This window comes from Cricetulus griseus, chromosome 3, assembly GCF_003668045.3.
Source record: "Cricetulus griseus strain 17A/GY chromosome 3, alternate assembly CriGri-PICRH-1.0, whole genome shotgun sequence".
Lineage (NCBI taxonomy): Eukaryota > Metazoa > Chordata > Mammalia > Rodentia > Cricetidae > Cricetulus > Cricetulus griseus.
The window spans coordinates 116,792,376-116,813,017 of record NC_048596.1 but is presented as its reverse complement, the minus strand read 5'-3'; the positions used below and the strand labels follow the sequence as shown (position 1 = coordinate 116,813,017).

Here is a 20,642-nt window from a genome sequence, read left to right as displayed (position 1 = left end):
TTCAGGTCACTAGACTTAATGGTTAACAAATATCTCAAGTTTCATTTGCTTTTCCCACTAAGACTACTTCTCTCCTAGTCTGTGCTTAGACTTTTTTTTAACCACAATGTAAAAAGTTAACACATTGAAGGTTAGTGTGTGTGTGACCTACATAAGACCCCATCTCAAAAAAACCCAAAAAACCCAACAGTTCTTTTTCTGAGATACACTTTGCAAGTTCACCATCTTTAACCATTTCAAAGCAAGCAATTTGGTTGTTGCTGTTGTTGTTGTTATATTCATTATGTTGTCTAATCATTACTTCAATATAGTCCCAAGACACTTTCATCACCCAAAAAGAAGCCCTACACCCATCAAACAGCCACTCCCCTCTAACATCCCTTTTAAAATCTGGCTGACTCAGGCAGCTATAAATCACCTTAATTACATTGCAATCTAATTTATATTTATCCAACCTCTCTGCAAAAGCATCACAGGACATTCTTCCAAATGCCTCGATGCAAACTAGACAGTACTTGGTTTCCTGACTCACCAATGTGGTGACCCTGTTCAGGAGAGGTTTCTGCAACACGGTTCTCCTGAAGGAGTCCATACTGAGGAGTCAGGGTGGCCCCCAGCATCACTTCAGTTCTCAGTCCTCAGAAGCAGTCTATCTGACAATATGCCCTGGGGCTTTGCCATCTCTACATTCTGTCAGAAATTAGTTCACTAGATCAGAATTCATGATATGTTTTCTTTTTCCTTTTGATTCCCAACTCTTAAAAATCACAGTTCTGTCCTTTACAATGAACAACTTGGAGAGCCGGGTGTGATGGTACACTTAGGAGGTAGAGGTAGGAAGAAAATCAGGAATAGCCTTGGCTGTATGAGAGCATTTCAAAAAACAAATGAACACAAAACAATGTCCTAAAGATCGTGGACAACAGTTTAGCAATTATACTCAACCAATTAGTGAAAGTCTTTAATTTAAACTCTGTCAGCTTCCAGGAATGAGGACTCAATGACAAAGGAGGAATTTAAAGCACAGAATATGAAAGACATTACCATATATATCACAGGTTCTGTTTTTTTTTCTTCAAGACAGGGTTTCTCTGTGTAGCTTTAGAGTCTATCCTGGCACTCGCTCTGTAGACCAGGCTGGCCTCAAACTCAGAGATAGAGGAACTCAGAGCACTGGTACAGCACATCCCCCACCCACCCCCCGCCTTTTTTTTTTTTTTTTTTTTCGGGACAGGGTTTCTCTGTGGCTTTGGAGACTGTCCTGAAACCAGCTCTTGTAAACCAGGCTGGTCTCAAACTCACCTCAAACTCACAGAGATCCACCTGCCTGCCTCTGCCTCCCGAGGGCTGGGATTAAAGGCGTGCACCTCCAAAACCCGGCTCTCCCTGCCTATTTATTTATTTATTTAGATTTTATTTTATTTATTATGTATACAACATTCTGCTTCCATGTATATCTGCACACCAGAAGAGGGGACCAGATCTCATAATGGATGGTTGTGAGCCACCATGTGGTTGCTGGGAATTGAACTCAGGACCTCTGGAAGAGCAGTCAGTGCTCTTAATCTCTGAGCCATCTCTCCAGCCCCTCTCCCTGCCTATTTATTAAGACAGCTATTAAAGATACATAAAATTTAAGATATTATCCAAAAACTAGTTGGATATAGTGGCAGCAGCCTTTAATAGGAGGCATAGGCAGATGAATCTCTTTGGGTTCGAGGCCAGTCTAGTTCACACAGTGAATTGTAAGTTAGTTAGTTAGGACTACACAGTGAGACCCTGTCTCAGAAAAAAAAAAAAAGCCAGGCGTTGGTGGTGCACGCCTTTAATCCCAGCCCTCGGGAGGCAGAGGCAGGCAGGTGGATCTCTGTGAGTTTGAGGTGAGTTTGAGACCAGCCTGGTCTACAAGAGCTAGTTCCAGAACAGCCTCCAAAGCCACAGAGAAACCCCGTCTCGAGAAAAAAAAAAAAAAAAAAAAAGATACCTACTCAGGTCCTCATGCCAAAATTCTAAATGAACCAAAGAGTTAAATAAAATGCTAAAACTCTACATAAATATACATGTGCAGTTTTATCATTTACATAAACACTATTAGGTAGGAATGGCCTGGAGGTAAAGCCCAGCAGAATACTTGCCTAACATGGTCAAGGCCCTGGGTTCAATCTCCATCACTGAAGGGGGAGAAGCCTATAAGCAAATGTTTTTAAGACTTAGTTTCTAGTAATTTCTAATTATGTGTACGTGTGGGTTTGTAACAAGCCTGTTTAGCAGGCCATGTTCTTAAAGAGATGTGTATGTTCCCTCTTTGGCTGTCAGACTGCTGAAAAAATGGAGCCCAAGAAACTGAATCTCCCCAGGACTCTCCTGCTGGGAGAGGAAACAGTGCAGCCCTGGGGACATCAGGAAATCCTAGTTTCCAGGAAAAACACCTGGTCAGATGACCTTGCAGGGAGCCAGGGAGCAAGACTGTGATGCCCTCAGACCACACCCTGATGGGCTGCTTAGCTGTATGTATCTTGCTTCCTACTCAAACCCTACTCTTAGGTCAGGCCCCTGAAGGTGGACCTTGGGGACCATGCTGGCTCTCTGCCCCTCTTCCCAAAGTGGCTACATTGACGAAATCCCTTTTTTTTCTGCTTTTGCTATTATTTTGGCTCTATTAGTTGGCTTATTGGGTTAAGGTGACTGGACCAGGCTTGTTGAGGGAACAGAATGTATGACCCCTGAGATCAGTACAACATGTGGATGTGTGTATGTGTATGTGCGTGTGCGTGTGTGCGCGTGAATACCCATACCTAAGAGGACAAAGGAATCAAATCCCCACGAAGCTGGAATTAAGTCATTCAATATAGGTGCTGGAAAGCAAAACCAGATCCTCTGGAAGAGCAATTGGTGCTCTTAACTGCTTAGACATCCCTCCAACCCCAGAATGATTTTATATCATTTCATTTACATTAAGACTATATATAAATGGCCTGAAGACAAAGACCCCAGGAGCTAAAAAATAAGATTAATAAATTTAAACATGTTTTTAGATGCTGTTTTTTTTTTAAACGGTTAAGTCTTAAACCCTTGGAGACCTGCTTTGATACATTAAATAGGCACCTCAGTCATTTGTCCCAGGTTTGAAACTTAACACCTTACACAAATAAAAGTTTAAAGGGCAATAATCCCAGCACTCAGGAGGCAGAGGCAGGTGGATCTCTGTGAGTTTGAGGCCAGCCTGGTCTACAGAGTGAGTGCCAGGATAGGCTCCAAAGCTACACAGAAAAACCCTGTCTCGAAAAACCAAAAAATAGAGGGACAAGAAATGCTCATCAATGGTCAAGACCACAAGTGAAAAGCAAAGTCACTGAAAAAGAAAAATGAGGCACTTTGTTGCATTTGTGTGGAAGAGTTGCAAAATGTGTAGTGCACAGCCACTTCTAAAGGAAAGTGACTCATGTCCATCCACAGAGAGGCCCTGGAAGAGGACAATCGTAACAGCCTTCAATCTGGAAAAGATGATCCTGGGGCAGGAGAAACAGGACCAAGGAAAACATGTGGGCATTTTTTTTTCCTACTGTATATCCTCCCATACCCTCTGAATTATGTACCATAGACATGTATCTCTGGTTTTGAAAAAAAAAAAAAAAAAAAAAGAAAGAAAGAAAGAATTCAACCTGGGTCACAACTATACTTTAAAAAAAAAAAAAATGGCTGGGTGGTGGTGGTACCCACCTTTAATGCCAGCACTTGGGAGGCAGAGGCAGGCGATTGTGAGTTCCAGGCCAGCCTGGTCTACAGAGAGTTCCAGGACAGGTTCCAAAGCTACACAGAGAAACCCTGTCTCGAAAACAAACAAAAACTCTCTCACAATTAATACAAGTATTCCCTTCTTTTGTCTGTTCTAAAAAATCTCACAAATCTTAGAACCCAGTGTCTCCTCAGTCCCCTGGGGCATCTGCCCCGGCACCAGCAAAGCCCTGGGTTGGCAGCTGCTTCTTCAGTCTTCCTTCTGCTTTTCATTATGATTTCCAATGACTCAACAGGAAGGCATTCTCAGTAAAGACGAAATAGAAGCCTTTAGACAAGTCCTTCCTCCACCCGCAACCCCCAAACACAGTTCTTGCCAAAACGATGTAAGGCAATTTCCAATCCAACTTGCCACTCCTGTCTGCATGAGGTCACTATTTAGCAAATGGCAGTCTGGTGGGACAGGAGCTAAGTCCAAAGGCAGAGAGACCAGGTTAGAAGCAGAATGATGAGGAATAATCCAATGATCCAGTTAAAGACAAAAATAAATGACGGAATTGGGTGTGGTGGATTGTGTCTGTAAATCCAACCCGCTCGTGAGACCAGAGCAGGACGACTGAAATCTGAAGCTTGCCTACACAGCTTAAGGAGGACCCTGCTTCAAATGGTTAATCACTAGGGTTTGGGACGTGGTTTAGCTGCAGGCAACTTGTCCAGCTTGTGAGACACTCTTAGTTCAATTCTCAATATAGGAAACAAACTAAAAGACAAACTGGACATTAGGAGGTGGACGAGACCACAGTAAGCAGCTGACACACCGATCCTCAGACATTTGGCAGCTGGACACCAACCAGCTGTCTTAACACTGGGCCTTACTGTTGCCCCTTCTGTATCCACAGAGGTCAAGAGCACTGGCAAAGGTTGGTGTGACACAGACCTAGGCTTGACTTATGCAGACAGTTAAGTGACCTTGGGACATGTGTTATTAACTCATTTTCTCCTCTTGGGAATAAAAATTATGCCTACATCACAGTAACTTCGATTGAAGCTTCTTCAGCATCCAATAACTAATGACAGTTACTACTGCTGTCAGTATTTTTACAAACACCAGTAACATCGAAGTAGTGAGGACACAGTGGTTAAGAACAAGGGTTTTGGACTCCTTGACAAATTTGAAATCTACTACATGAGTGATTAGCTTCTCTGGGCTTTGCTTTCTTATTTACTAAACATAAATAATAAGCACCTCATGGGGCATTCAGAACAGCTAACTAAATCAACATGTGAAGTGCTCAGCACATTGTGGATACACACACACACACACACACACACACACACACACACACACACACACACACATGCACGCAGCTGAAGAAACAGTACCGATGACCACAAGGGAGAGGGAATGAAGCAAGAGGAAGTCACTGACTTTGGGACACATAGGGAATATTTCCATCATTGCAAATGGCGGGTTTGGGGACCTGGGGTTTCACGGGGGGTTTGTTGTTTCCTTTTAGCTCTCTTAAACGCAAAGGATTACACTTCCTATAATATAACACCTGATTGAAACAACTAAGTCTTCTGAAACAATTATAAATTTTCTGAAAATTCAAACTTAAGTAAATTTTTATTTTTCAAACTAAATCATTAACCAAAACTTTCATTTATGTGTTTAAACTTTTTATTAAAAAAACACCACCAGGCCATTATCAGGAGCCTCCTAAAATTAAAATGAAGAAGCAGAGCTGCAATTTATTTGATCAGGTAGGCCCTGGCCCTTGACATTTAACTAGTACTTCACACTCAGCTTGCTCAAAGATATGGTCTCTAAGCAACAGAGTCCCAAATTAAACAAACAGCAGCCGTAATATGAATCACTTCCGGAAGGTCTCATTTTGTCTACCAGCACTTTCTTTACACAAATACTTGTCATAGGCTTTATTTAGGCAGTCCCAATTAGAAGCAACCAGAGGCCATCAAATACCACATAGTTTAAAAACACTCAAAACCGGTCCTGCTACCTACCAACAGGTATCCCCAAATTGCTACATAGTGAGGCAGGGGGAAAAAATAGTACAGAATCAGGGACAGGCCACCAAGCAAGGCCAGAAAATGAAATTCCTAGAACAAGCTAACTCAGGACTTTAAATACATTTTTACTATTTTGTCACTGGGGTTTAAAATACATGAGCACAATTACTGCTTTGATCTCTAAGTCCAGGAGTATTAGATGCCAAATTAGGTCAAACAAACAGGCTGCTTAGCTCTCTAAGACTTTCTCAGTCTTGACCGTTGAACAGTCTGTACACTCAGCACTGGGTCAGCACTGGTCTGCAGTCACGTCCACCTCCACATCACTGTCTGTAAGGAGAACTGTAAAGTGTCAAACCCACGTCTCCCATGGGGACTGCCATGTACCCTATTCTTCATGAACTAATGGAGGCCCACTTACCTATTACTAAGAGTAAAAAGACTTAGTAGATCAAAATGAAAGCTTTAAGAAGTCAGACAACAGGACCAGTGAGAACAAAACCAAGAGAGCTGAGCATCAAGCCAGACATGAGGTGCACGCCGAGGATGGAGGTGCAGATGGTTTACAATACATCTCTGTTGCTATGACTTTACACAAACAATGAACTGAAGAGACATCATGAGGAGATTCTGCAGCTCTCACCCTCAAGACAGAACTAATGAATCAGGGCAATTATTAGAGGTTAAATGGATATTTCCTAGAGCTAAAATAAACAAAAAGATATTACAGGAAGGGACCAGCCAGGGGGAGGGCAGAGGACACAGGGAAGAACAAAATATGCCACCTATGCATGAAAATGAAACAGCCACAGTAACCCACATTACTTTGTGTGCTAACTTGAAAAATAATTTTAAGAAAGAAAAAAGGGGAGGGTAAAAACCTTAAAATATACTATAAATCCAGAAGACTCTTCAACTGAGGGCTGACTTGGTAATAGAGTGCCTGTGTCTCACACCACACACCTGAGGCCCTGGGTTCTATCCCCACCACTGAAAAGAGTTCAAATTACAGACAAAACTGCTAAGACAATGCCAATGTACAAGGAACAAAAATTCTATAAAAGGAAAACACCAAACAAATCACAGTATTTGTCAAAGAGCCAACATGAAGCTGCTTCAGTTTCTCAGCAAAAAAAGAGTAAAGCAGTGTTGTGAATCCAGAGAGAAGCACATAATCACCGTAACAGCCAAGTCCAAAACTAGATTATATACATGATATTTATCAAATTAGACACATATTGCTGCCAGACAATAAGATTGCTTTAAGCTGCACACTTGTAGTTTGGTTTTGCTGTCATTGTTGTTGATTTAGTTTGGTTTTTGGTTTTTGGGAGAGAGGGTCTCTCTATGCAGCCCTGGCTGTCCTGGGACTAGCTTTGTAGACCAGGCCTAGCTACCTCTGCCTCCCGAGTGCTGGAATTAAAGGCATGTGCCCCATCCCTGGCTAACTTGCACACATTTGTAATTCCAGAACTTGGGAAGTAAAAGCAGGAAGATCAAAGATTCAAAACTAGCCTGAGCTACATAGAATCTTCTCTCTCTCTCTCTCTCTCTCTCTCTCTCTCTCTCTCTCTCTCTCTCTCTCTCTCTCACACACACACACACACACACACACACACACACACAGAGGCAGACAACAACAGAAAATCTGGATATGAAAATAAAAACTAAGCCGGGCATTGGTGGCGCACGCCTTTAATCCCAGCACTCGGGAGGCAGAGGCAGGCAGATGTCTGTGAGTTCGAGGCCAGCCTGGTCTCCAGAGAGAGTGCCAGGATAGGCTCCAAAGCTACACAGAGAAACCCTGTCTCGAAAAACCAAAAAACAAACAAACAAACAAACAAAAAACAAAAAAATGTGAGAAAATGTTCAACTTGGCCAATAATCAAAGCAATGTAACTTTAATCCCAGCACTGGATAACTCTCAAAAAAATATTATGTAGATATTGAAACCAGTAAGAAAAATTTGAATTTGTGGTACTGGAAATATGGCTCAATGGTTAAGATCATATCTGCTCTTGCAGAGGACCTGAGTTCAGTTCCCAACACCCATGTCAGAAGCTCCTAAGTGCCTGCAACTCCAGCTCCAGGAAATCCAACTCCCTCATGTGTCCTCCCCAAAGTCCTACATGCACATACCTACCCACATACAGACAAATAGGCAGACATGTGAAATAAAATAGGTCTTTTAAATGTTTGTGATGCAACTATCTAAAACTATGTACTTAAACGGGTAATTCCTTAATCCCTCCCTTTGATTTTATTATCTCTTTGTAAAAGGACTTTAGATACAATGGAACAGTAGTCAGTAAAAAAAGTTTCCTCCTTACTCCCTCTACCCCCATTTTCTCCCTTACTGTGTTTCCTTTCCAAAAAAATACAAGTATCCAGTGGAAACATTAGGGCCACCAACCTTACAGGTGTGTCTAACTTCTAGCATTGCGATTTGAGGTTGTTGAGGGTGTTGGGTCACATGGGTAGCTATGCATCCTAGGTCACATACTGGGTACAACTTACTTAGAACTCAGAAAGTATATTAACGCTGCCACAAGTTCTTTTTTTTAAAATAAATATCTATTTGTATTTTATGTACATTAGTGTTTTGCCCAATTTTATGTCTGTTGTGAGCTGCCATGTGGGTGCCGGGAACTGAACTAGGGTCCTCTGGAAGAGCAGCCAGTGCTCTTAACCTCTGAGCCATCCCTCCAGCCCTCAAGTTCTTATTAAATCTTTAAATCCCCCTTTGGCCACAGACAAGGATAAAGAATGTTTTCACTGGGGCTGGAGAGATGACTCAGTTTAAGAGCACTGGCTGCTCTTCTGAGGATCAGGGTTCAATTCCCAGTAACTACAAAGTAACTCACAACTCTCTGTAACTCTAGTTCCAGGGGATCCGACATCCTCATCCATTCAGGCAAAACACCAAAGAACATAAAAATTCAATAAAATAGAATGCACTTACTGAGTGCTTTCTGTTATCTCCCTGGGCCACCACTTATCCCGTACAACAACTCTGTACAATGCAGAGAATTCCTACTCCACAGAGTAATGCAGGCCCATTGCCTGAGGTCAAGCAGCTTGCAAAACCAGAATCAGAATGGATACCGGCTCAAACTCAAAGTCCCATTCTTTTCCCTTCACCAAGTATCTCAATAATCTTTTCCATGGCCCAATTACCTCAACAGTCAAGATTTTCAAGAGTTTTTTTTTGTTTTGTTTTGTTTTTTTAAGACTTTTTTCAGTTATAAGAATCATGAGGGGCTGGGCGGTGGTGGCGCACGCCTTTAATCCCAGCACTTGGGAGGCAGAGGCAGGAGGATCTCTGTGAGTTTGAGACCAGCCTGGTCTACAAGAGCTAGTTCCAGGACAGGCTCCAAAGCCACAGAGAAACCCTGTCTCAAAAAACCAAAAAAAAAAAAAAAAAAAAGAAGAATCATGAGGATAGCTGTGTGACTTTTCTTGGTAATGATTGTAACTACTAATGACTTGTCTGCTTTATATACCAGACTACGTTTAATATCGTTTCCTTTTGTCCTGGTTTTTGTTTTTGTTTTTGAGGCAGGTCTCACTTTGAAGCCCACGCTAGTCTAAAATTCTCAATCCTCCTGCCTCCGTCTCCGAGTCCTGAAATTATAAGAGTGCATCACCACTCCTGCCTTTTGTTTTGCAGTTCAGGCTGGCCTCAAACCCATGATCTTCCTGTCTCAGATCACATTTCACCCCAGCTCTCTGTTTCTTTGTGTCTTCAGACTGAGTTTCTTGTGGCTCATGATATGACAGTGACTCTGAACTCCTGATGCTCCGTGTGGCTACCTCTCAAAGGCTGGAAGGAATTACCATTCTAGCCACCCATACAGCTTCACATTTTTTATTTTGTTTTTTTTTCTTTTTCAAACTTTTCTTTTTCATTTAACAAGACAGGGTCTCTCTGTATAGTCCTGGTTGTCCTGGAACTCTTCTCTGTACACCAGGCTGGTCTTGAACTCACAGAGCAAAACCTGCCTCTGCCTCTGTCTCTCAAGTACTGGGATTAAAGGCGTGATGCCACCACTACCCTTTTTTTTTCCCAGTTTTCATGTGTGTATGTATGTGTGTGTGTGTGTGTTTATGTATGCATATTTATTTGTTTGCGTGTGCACACACATATGGGTCCCTGTGCACATGTGAACATGGAAGCCTAAAGTTTATCACAGGAATCCTCTTCCATCACTCTTCCACCATATTCACTGAGGCAGGCTTCTCAATCAAACCCAGAGCCTCCCAAGATGGTAGTCTTACTTGACAGCTTTCTGGGGCCAGAATTAAAGATGAACTCCACCCACCTATATTTTTCATGAGTTTCTGAGGATCTGAACTCAAGTATCTTTACCAATAACCATTAGGCCATTCCCCAGCCCTAGCTTCACTTTTTTTGGGGGGGGGAGGGGAGCAACAGAGTCTCCTCCCATTGCCCTGGCTGGCCTGGATTTCACTACGTGGACCAGGGAGGCCTCAAACTCATAAAGATTTGCCTATCTTTATCTCCTTCTGCATCCCTACTGCTAAGATTGAAGGCCCATGCCAACCACACTCTGCCTCTGCTTCACATTTGTAAAGTTTACAATGGAGTCTGGCTAAAAAGTGACTGACAGCCATACTAGGAAAGAAAACTCCTATCTGTAGCACTGTTACTGTGTGAGCAGCACTCTTACTATGTGGGTAACACATCTGCTCCTTCCCTCAACCTTTAAGCTATATTTCTCCATCTAAGAACTCTAAAAGCTGGTGAGCATGCTATTTTTCCTAGCTACCTCGACTATGCATGGGGGGGGGGTTGCTTTGTATTTATCTTAATGTCTGTTTTCAAGATCAGAGTCTGAGCCTGGAGATAGCCGGATGTTCCTGGAATTCTAATACCATTCAGGGGCCAGCTCAGAAAACGTTCTATGCCAACAGCAAAGATGTACACACAAAAGGCAATCTGTTTCCAAGTGCTGCTTTCTTTCCAAAATACTTTTTCAACTCCCCTCATCTGAAGGTAAAGTGCTTCTGTTGAATACTAAGCTCTTGTTAACATCCTGTAGTTTCTGACAATCTCCATCCAGACACAGCCTGTACTTGCCCTTCTACAAAGGTAGTCAGGGGAGTGTCTATACCCTTAAGCTGGTGTGTGGGCACTCAGGAAGAAGATGGCCCAGGGAGGACTCAAAAATATATACCAAAAAGTCCCTGAAAGACTAAATAGATTAGCCAAGATAGTACTAGAACTGTCTTTTTGTGACCTTTAACCTACCTGAATTTTCCTTCACTTCCAAACTCACCACACCCTCTCCATTCCTCTGACCTACCTAATATATTCTTTCTTGGTTTCTTTCTTTTCTTTTCTTTTCTTTCTCTTTCTTTCTTTCTTTCTTTCTTTCTTTCTTTCTTTCTTTCTTTTACCTAAGCCACCTTCTGATTCTTCTCTGTTACATTCTCTTGTCTCAAGTCCTGAGTACCTACATACCTTACATGTCATTGTCACCTCCTTAAAAAGGGTGAAATGGCATTCCTCTCTCATTCAGTTACTTAATGTGAGGCCCAATCAGAACAGGCACAGATAGATGACAGACAGACAGATGATAGACAGACAGATAGATAGATAGACAGACAGACAGACAGACAGATAGATGCACTAAGAGGCATCCTTTGATAGTCTTTGTTCTGCTATATAGCCCTTAGCATCCCCAAATTTTATTAGAACACCAGCTTAACTTCCGTACTGAAGCCATTTTTCTTCCTTCCTTTTTCTTTTTTTTCCTTTCTTTTTTTTTTTTTTTTTTTTTTTTTTTGGTTTTTCGAGATGGTTTCTCTCTATTGCTTTGCAGGTTATCCTGGAACTCTGTAGACCAGATTGGCCTGGAACTCACAAAGATCTGCCTACCTCTGCCTCCCAGTGCTGGTATTAAAGGCATGAGCCACCAATGCCCGGCTTGAAGCCATTTTAAATAAAGCAGAAATCTCTACACTGTACTTCTCAATCATTCCCAGGACATACTTTTATGAAATCCACACTTAATGTTCTCACTTAATTTTGGGGGGAAACTATGAACCCAAACCAGTTCCCCCAGCATCCTCTAAACTATCTAAACACAGAGACACAGACCGCACAACAGTTTCCAAGCATCCCTTTCCCCAGGAACAAACCCTGTTAAAGGTCCAGGGGAAAGAGAGAGCCCCGGGGCGGGTGGACAATGGTGTCTCTGTACTAAAAGGTGGAGCGCTTGCTCACTTGCTCGGCAGGAGCAGAGGAGTTATAAATAGAAGTGAGGAGGGAGCCTTCTCACTGGATCTCTCTCATCTTTATTCCTGGCCTCCTAGTTGATGTAAACCCTAGGCCTTGGGGATACTCCCAACTTGAGAGGAAACAGGACCAGGTCAACCCAAAAAGGCAAACTGGGCTTTTGCTAGAGGGGAAGATGAGCCCAGGAGCATACAAACACAGCCCTGTTGCCCAGGTGAGGCAACAGGGCAGGACAGGGAGAGGAAGTCCTGACTAAGAATGATTGACTGGCAGGCATTGCATTAAGTAATTGGTAGAAAGTCTACTCCTCTGGTCCTACCATAACGCCCCCAGTTTTCTTGGCTCTCTCTAGTTGCAATTTAGACACTTCCATAGCTGATTTTCTAATCAGAGGTTGCTGTTGGCTTTTTTTTGGGGGGTGGGGGGCAGACAGACTAGTACTGAATCCAAATTTGATACCATTTACTACCTAGGAAAAACAGGCAACATTTCCACAATGCCAGGGGTATGGCAAGATGATGCACAACTATTCTGTCTAAAGCCTTAAAAGAAAAAAAAAAATTACTATCACAATGTCTCCACTAAGTCACTTCCTAGCTTGGAAATGAACCCTTCAGGGACTAATGGACTCTAAACGGGTTAGATTAACCAGCTGCTTTTCTATACTGGAGACTGCTCCTGTCAGAAGGTACAGGCTCTGAAATACTGCAAAGAAAATGTTACCAGTGCTGCACTTGGAAAGAAAGTTAAGAACATCATTAACTCCCTAAGAGGTTATGATCTAAAAACCATTCAAAATGTTTTAAGTATGTTAAAAGTATGAAAATCTTACTTCTCACCTGGGGTGAAAAGGATCAGCTAAGTCACTAGAGGCATTTAATGTATCTGGGTATGGAGCTGGGGTGTAGCTCAGCAGCAGGACACTTACTGACTGTTCAACAGCAAAACCCAGATTATCTGTAAAAACTCTCCCAGGAGAGTCTAATAATGCATACACCACATACCTGGTTAATGACCACTGCACAAATAAGGAACATTTCTTAACCAAGAAACTATGAGAAGCCAGATGTGGTGGCAGGCAACTATAGCATGGGGCTCATGATTTCAGTCATCTTCAGCTACATAGTGAGCTCCAGGCTAGCCTAGGTTACACGGTCCCCAGCCCTAAAACAGAACCTACAAGTAGATTAAGAAACCTCAGGCCTGGGTTTACTCACTGAAATGAGAGGGTTGCTTTGGACAGAAGTTGACCTTGTGCTAGGAATGTCGCCCGGTGGTAGGGAGTACTTGCCTAGCACTTAGCAACCACATGGCCCAAATCCCTAGTGCTTTGGGAAGAGTAAAACTGTGAGCTAGACTAGTGTAACCGCATGGTGATATCACAGTGGATATTGGCAAGATGCTCTGAAACACTACAAATGAAATATAAAATGTAGTCAGTGTCACACTGCAAAATGGCGATGTCACCATAGAAATCCAGTAGAATAGCTACTGGTAGGAGAGGGAGGGAAATTAGTAATCTGGTGTCTTGGAACACCTTAACAGAGTCCCAATGGCTCCATAGAGCACAAACTGGCCTGTGACTAGCAGCAGCTTACAAATTCCTTGACCTACTAAAAACAGAAGTTCACAACTTAAGTGGCAGAACACTTAAGATCTTCATTCCTTTACACACCTTTTCTTTTTTCTAGACAGGGTTTTTCTGTGTAGCCTTGGGGCTTGTCCAGGAACTTGCTTTGTAGACCAGGCTGGCCTCGAACTCACAGAGATCCCTCTGCCTCTGCTTTAGGAGCGCTGTGACTAAAGGTGTGCGCCACCACCACCCAGCTCCTTACAAACTTCTTATGAGAATATTTCCATTCTCACAATATCTCATCTTTTGGTATCTACACTTTCGTTTACCATTGAGTTGGGAAAGAAGCTCAGTGGTAAGGCAAATGTTCTCTATGCTCCACCCCTGGCACTACCAAAACCATCATAATAAACTTCCATTTAGAAGACTAGTGTCAGGCAGAAGCAGGAGGATCCCTGAGTTCGAGGCTAGCCTGGTCTACAGAGCAAGTTCCAGGATAGCCAGGGTTACACAGAGAAACCCTGTCTCAAAAAAAAAAAAAAAAAAAAAAAAAAGACAACACACACAACACACACACACACAAAAAACAAAAAAAAAAACTAGTCGGGCGGTGGTGGCGCACGCCTTTAATCCCAGCACTTGGGAGGCAGAGGCAGGCGGATCTCTGTGAGTTCGAGACCAGCCTGGTCTACAAGAGCTAGTTCCAGGACAGCCTCCAAAGCCACAGAGAAACCCTGTCTAAAAAAACCAAAAAAAAAAAAAAAAAAAAACCTAGTGTTATTATTGCTAATCCTCACCAAAATTATCACTAACATCCTTCTCTGACTTTCTAAAAAGTGGAGAAGCAGCCAAGACTCAAGAAAACACAATAGAGGACAGGAACGATGGCTCTGGAGTTAAGAGCCCAGTTTAGTCCCTAGCACTCATGTCAGGTGAGTCAATCTCCTTCCACCCCAGTCCCAGGGAATCTAATGCCTCTGGCCTCTGTGAGCACGTGCTCATGAGATTAAAAATAAAAAGTAACTAGGCCCTCCATATGTGGGAGACAGTTGTGAAGTTTGGACTATCTGAGGGGCCCCTGGCAGTAGGACCAGGATCTATCCCTGGTGTATGAGCTAGCTTGTTGGAGCCCATTCCCTATGGTGGGATGTCATGCTCAGCCTTAATGCAGCGGGGAGGGGCTTGGTTCTGCCTCAACCTAATGTGCCAGGCTCTGTTGACTCCCCATGGGAGGTCCTTCCCATTGAGATGAGCAGATGGGGTGGGCTGGAGGAGGGATGGCAGAGAGAACTGTGGTTGGGATATAAAATTAAATAAAAAAATAATAATAAGTGAATCCTAAAGAGTCCAAGGAGGGGACCCTAACTGAGGCTATTTTTGACATCTTTTAGAGAAAGGGGAAGCTCTGAAGGGCTTAGAGTTCTGGGGCTCACAGATGCTTATTGTATGTACTATTGACTTTCCCGGATTGCTTTTAATGCTCTTAGAATTATTTTTAAAAACACACAAAGTCAAATCTTCACTCTTGGTTTCTCAGCCTCATTTGAAACATCCTTGATTTTTAGTAAACTTGAATGACAAGTATCTTCCATTATTCCTCACTGTACACAATATATAATTGTATTTATCTGCTCTGGAATCTTGCAAAGGAATATAAGCAACAGAACAAAAGGGACTACTGATAACAAACTGACACCCTAAAATTAAGATCACAAGGTCCTGAGATATCCTGAAAAGATAAACAGCAGCTGTTCATCCACTTCATAAAGAATGCAAAGAAGATGGGTGTGGTGGTGCATGCCTGTAATCTCAGCACTTGGGAGGTGGTGGTAGGAGATCAGACTGGCCTCAGCAACAGAACGAGTCTGAGGCCAGTATGGGGCTACCTAAGACCCTGTCTCCTAAAAAAAAGTGGGGGGGTGGGGCACATGGGAGCACATGCATTGTTGAAAGGTTTCTCAATGCTGCCACATGGCTGGATCTATACCTACAGCACTATCCTTGTTAGAAAAGGTTCTCTGGTTTTCTTCTGGCACTGGGTGTCTCCCAGGACCTTGGGCATGCAACTAAGATACCTCCTCAGCCCCTTATAGCACTAACCCTCATCAGCCTCCCAATCCTAGTACCCACTCTATAAGTCACAAGGGTACAGGGCTAAATACATAAACAAAAACCTGTGAAGAATTAAGAAATGTTAAGATCAAGAACATCAAACCCTAACTTAAAATGTTATTTCCAGGGCTGGGGAGATTGCGGTTAAGAGTGCTGGTTGCTCTTTCAGAGGAACCAGGTTCAACTCCCAGCATCCACATGGCAGCTCACAACTGTCCCTCACTCCAGTTCCAGGGGATCTGACACAGACAGATAAACATTTGAGAAAAACACCAATGCACATAAAAATAAATAACTCTTCAAATGTTATTTGTGACAGAGAGCTGGCAGTACTCAAAATAACCACTATCCACACAAAAGCTGGATAACACAAATCTAGAAATCTCTTCAGTATGCACAAATATTCAACACAGTGTTTCACCACCATGGACCACTTGTTCCCATGAATAAACACTCTGCTACCAACCTCCAACATTGTTACCTAAAATTTAACACACACAAAGAAAGCCATCTGGAGGCTGGATGGATGACTCAGCAGTTAGGAGAGGACCAGAGCTGAGCTCCCAGCACCCACCAGGTGACTCAACTGCCTGTAACTCCAGCTCCAGGAATATCTTATCACCTTCTTCTAACCTCCGCAGGCATCCACACACGGGTACCAAAACAAACACATAAATAAAAACAAATCTTAAAAACCGTATCAGTTCCCTTCATTAGTCCACCTTTACCTCTTTGCTTCTTCCAGATGACAAAGATACTCGTAAGCCACGTTCTGCCGTCTCCTTTCATCCATCTCCTCTGCAGTGAGCCTCTCATTGTCCAGCACAGCTAAGATGAGAAGGAAAGAGCATAAAGGCCAAGACCTGTACCTTTCCTCAGCCATAGCCACCAAATTGCTGCCTGTCACCTAGAAAAGCAGGCTAACTAGTGGATATGTGGGTAGCCAGGTGTACTACAAATGACTTTCCTAAAAACAAACCCATATGGTTTCAACTATACTCATATACCCTGTGTGCGTGCGTGCGTGTGTGTGTGTGTGTGTGTGTGTGTGTGTGTGTATGTATATATGTATATATGGCAAAGGGCTGCAGAGATGATTCAGCAGTTAAGAGCACTCGTTGCTCTTGAAGACCTGGGTTCCTAGCACCCACATGGCTGCTCACAAGCATCTGTAATTCTAATTCAAGGGGATCCAATGCCCTGTTTCTGACCTCCAAGGACACCATACATACATGCAAAATTATGTGTGATATGGGAAGGTGGTCACTGGTAAGCTGCCCAAGCTCCAGTGGACAATCCGATACCCACACATATAGGAGCATCACTAATTGGACCTAGTTGGGGGTTTTCTATCATTATTTTTTTAAAGGCTTAAGAGATGGCTCAGCCTCAGTTAAGAGGATTGGCTGCTCTTGCAAAGGACCTGGGTTCAATTCCCCACATCTACATGAAGGCTTACAACAGGTTATAACTGGAGTTCCAGGGGATCAGACATTTTCTTCTGGGATCTGCAGGCATCAGGTACATACTTGGTATACAGACATCATACACGTAGACAACAAATCACCCATACACATAAAAAAAAATTAAAAAAGAAAAAGAGCCAGGAGTGGCAGCACAAGCCTGAAATCCCAGCACTTGGGAGGCAGAGGCAGGCAGATCTCTTGAGTCCAAAGTCAGACTGTCTTAAGCAACAAATTTAGGCCACCTACAGTTATACAGTGAGATCCTGTCTCAGATAAATTATTGAAGGGGAGAGATGGGAGATAGGTATAATCATATTTTACTTTTTTATATGTATGGAAATCTCAAGGAATCAAATTTTTAAATGTTTTAAATGTATATTACTACATTTTCTTGTAGCCTCAGAAGGTGCCAACTAAGGTCTGTCCTTATTGGTCAGAACTAAAATAAAGGGTATCATACTCTCTCGCCCCTCTTTATTCTGAGCTAAAGTGGGCAGCTATGAGACTAAACATTTTACATACATTCTCTCACTACAGCCCAGAACAATCCTGTGGTTACCACTATTTGACAGAGGAGGAAATTGAAGCCCCATGAACTCAGCCTCAGGGCTAATAAAGGGACCTACATTCAAATCCACCTGTCTCCAGGGCCTGTGGGCTAAACCTTGAAGCAATCTGCCTCCTCCATAAGCACCCCAAGGTGTGAAATGAATTCCTAACCCCCTAGAAAAGCAATCAAAGCCATTCTAGCTCTTCCCCTTCTTTCCCTTCCATTCCCACCACTCCACACCACCCCATTCTGATTCTTCCACACACGGACTATCCCTGTAGTCTTCAATACCATATTTAGTTTAGTCTGCCTCTCAAAGTCATGTCATGCCCTACACAGCATCTTTCCAGTCTGTGTTCCCATGGCCTCCCTAAGTCCCTCTCTTCACCACCATTACTCTTTATACCTAGTTAGTTCATGCATCATGTATCTTTATTGCCCCGTATTACCTTTCTGCCCTGGAGCTAAGGACCCAACCCAAGGCCTTGCACTTGGTAGGCAAGCGCCCTACCACTAGATTGAATTCCCAACCCTTCATCTCATTATCAATCTTTTGTACACCTGTCTCCGACAGTTTTTGAAGGCATTACATGGTCTTATTCATCTCTAATTTCACAAGCATGGCACACTATCTCACACATAACTATGGATACGTTAAAGTAACCCTTAAGAATGCACTTTTCCCAGAACATCAAACAAAATCTGAACCTGCCCAAAGGGATCCTCTCGTAACAACTATCCCACGTACAGTTGGTTAGTTCACTGATGACCACGGAAAATGAGGAAGTGGGGGGGGTGATTATTTGGGTCTGTGTGTGTTTTTTTAATTTTACCTTTGAAATGCTGATTAGAGAACCCAGCCCGAGGAAGTTTAAGTGGCTTGCCCAAAACTGCACCTCGCAGCTAGTCTGGCCACGCGGGTCTACACCTTGGTTCACCCTCGCAGGCAGCAATCGGGGCAGCACACCACCCCCGGGTCCAGTGCCCAGGACACGCCCTGCACAGTCCTCCTGCCACCTCACCCCAGGCCGTCTTCCCCAATCTCAGTAGAGCTAAGCGGCGGAGGCGCTGGGTGGGGCTCCCCTGCCGCAGCTCCTGGCGAAGGCTGAGGCCTGCAGGTTCCTACCCGCCACCTCCGGAGCTCTAGAGGGCTCGGGCGCCAACCTTGCTGCTAGCCACCACACAGCTGGGCTGCTCTTCCGGGTCCGTGCAGTCCCAGGCCACTCCGCGCACCCGCCCGGCTGAGCCCCCGGGAAAACCCGAGCCTAGCCCGTCGCCCACGCACCCCAAGCCCCCGGTACTCACAGCCATAGTGCGGCCGGACCACACCCAGCCCATCAACCTCCTCCGCGGCGGACATGGCGGCGGAGTCCGTTCTCCGGTGAGGAAGCGCTGAGACCTTGAAGACGCGGACGGCAGTAGCAGCGGCAACTCCTGCCCTGTGCGCGGGCTGTCGCGGTCCCCGAGGCCCCGCCCCGCGCCATCAGCCCCACCCCGCGCCATCGGCCCCACCCTGCAGGCCCCGCCCCGCAGACCCCGCCCAGTCGGGCTCCCCCGAGCGGGCGGAAGGGCGTGGTCCCTTTTGCAGGATCCGCCCCTGCCCGCTTCGCCCTCCAGTTGCGGAAGCGAGGAGGCGGGGCGCAGTAGGCAAGCTTGGCCCGTTGCCTCTGCACTCCTTTGCTGTCGTCCTATCCGCTGCTCAGACTGAAAGGCCGCCAGTGTCCGCAGTTTGAAATCCAATTTGAAATCCAAACTTGTTCGGCCGCGTGCCTACCTTCCTCTGACAGCTGAGTTAACTCCCTCTGCACCGCGGCTCATTGAAGGAGCCCTTTCAGGTGGCCCAGGGTGCTCTTGTTGGACGCAAATAGGACCCAAACTGACAGGAAAGACTGTCACCCCTACTCTCTGCCACATTTTTGTCTATCCGGGCTCCGTTTTCTCCAGCGGTATCGCTAAGTCTCTTAAATTTGGGGGACAAAGATGCTGAAGCAGGAGAGCTGTTGATCAGATTAACTTTACACTGCATGCTCTTTGCACGCACGCTCTTAAGGGGTATCTTGACCCTGTTAAGGATGCCTCTTCTTGCTCTTGTGATGTGCTTTCAAAGTGTCGGTATTTGACCGAATTCTCTCTTCAGCCCTTACTGGTTTTTCTCAGTAGCTTGCCCAACATGGTGGCGCAAGCCTGTAATCATCCCACACTTGGGAGGCTGAGGCAGAAGGATCACCATGAGCTCGAGGCCAGCCTGCGTAACAGAGTAAGATACTGCCTCCAGTTAATAATTATCATAAGTAAAAGCCTCATCTCCAGTAATCTTATGCTCACCATAAACCTCAGGTGGTCTCTACTTACAACCCACACCATCTGGAAGCCCCTTGGTAATTTCAAGCTATCTAATCCGCACTTTCAGCTGTCTCCCACAGACATTAAAAGTTTCACAGTCAGCCATTGATCCTGTTCCTGCCTCATTCTCTGTAAGTATTCAGTCACACACACCCAGGTTCTTGGCTTGCCTCTATTTCTGAAGCGTCTAGTTTTTGTTTCTGTCCTCGTTTATGATGACATGTTTAGATTATCATCATCTCTAATCTCACTTCTGCCAACCAGATTGTCACAATTACCGACTAACATCTTTTGTTCTTTCCAAAACACAAAACAGAGTGGTTTTTTTTTTTTTTTTGCTAATTCTGTACCTTCAAGCATTTAAAATAATCTACAAAACTATTTTTAATTTTGATTTTAATTCCTTCAATTACTTAATGGCAAGTAGAGAAACACCTGTAGATTAATAAATAGGTCATGTGGGACAAGGGGACAGGTGTCTTCCTGTGTTAGAATGAAGTTTCTTTTGTGTAGTTCCAGGTATGTGATTCGTGCAGTTCAAAGAGGGCAGTCCAGATGCAGTGGTGTACA

The 20,642-nt window shown here is 44.0% G+C and overlaps 1 protein-coding gene across 1 annotated transcript in view; it reads right to left on the bottom strand.

Moving 5' to 3' along the window:
- Iqgap1 (IQ motif containing GTPase activating protein 1) overlaps window positions 1-19,201 on the bottom strand; it is a 98,549-nt gene extending 79,348 nt beyond the window's left edge. Inside the window, exons 1-2 of the mRNA XM_027408265.2 lie at window positions 19,035-19,201; window positions 16,442-16,541 (exon numbers count right to left, since the gene is read on the bottom strand). Of these exons, the coding sequence (XP_027264066.1) occupies window positions 16,442-16,541; window positions 19,035-19,089 (155 nt within the window). The 5' untranslated portion in view covers window positions 19,090-19,201. The remainder of the gene's footprint in view (window positions 1-16,441; window positions 16,542-19,034) is intronic.
- Between the last annotated feature and the right edge of the window lie 1,441 nt (window positions 19,202-20,642).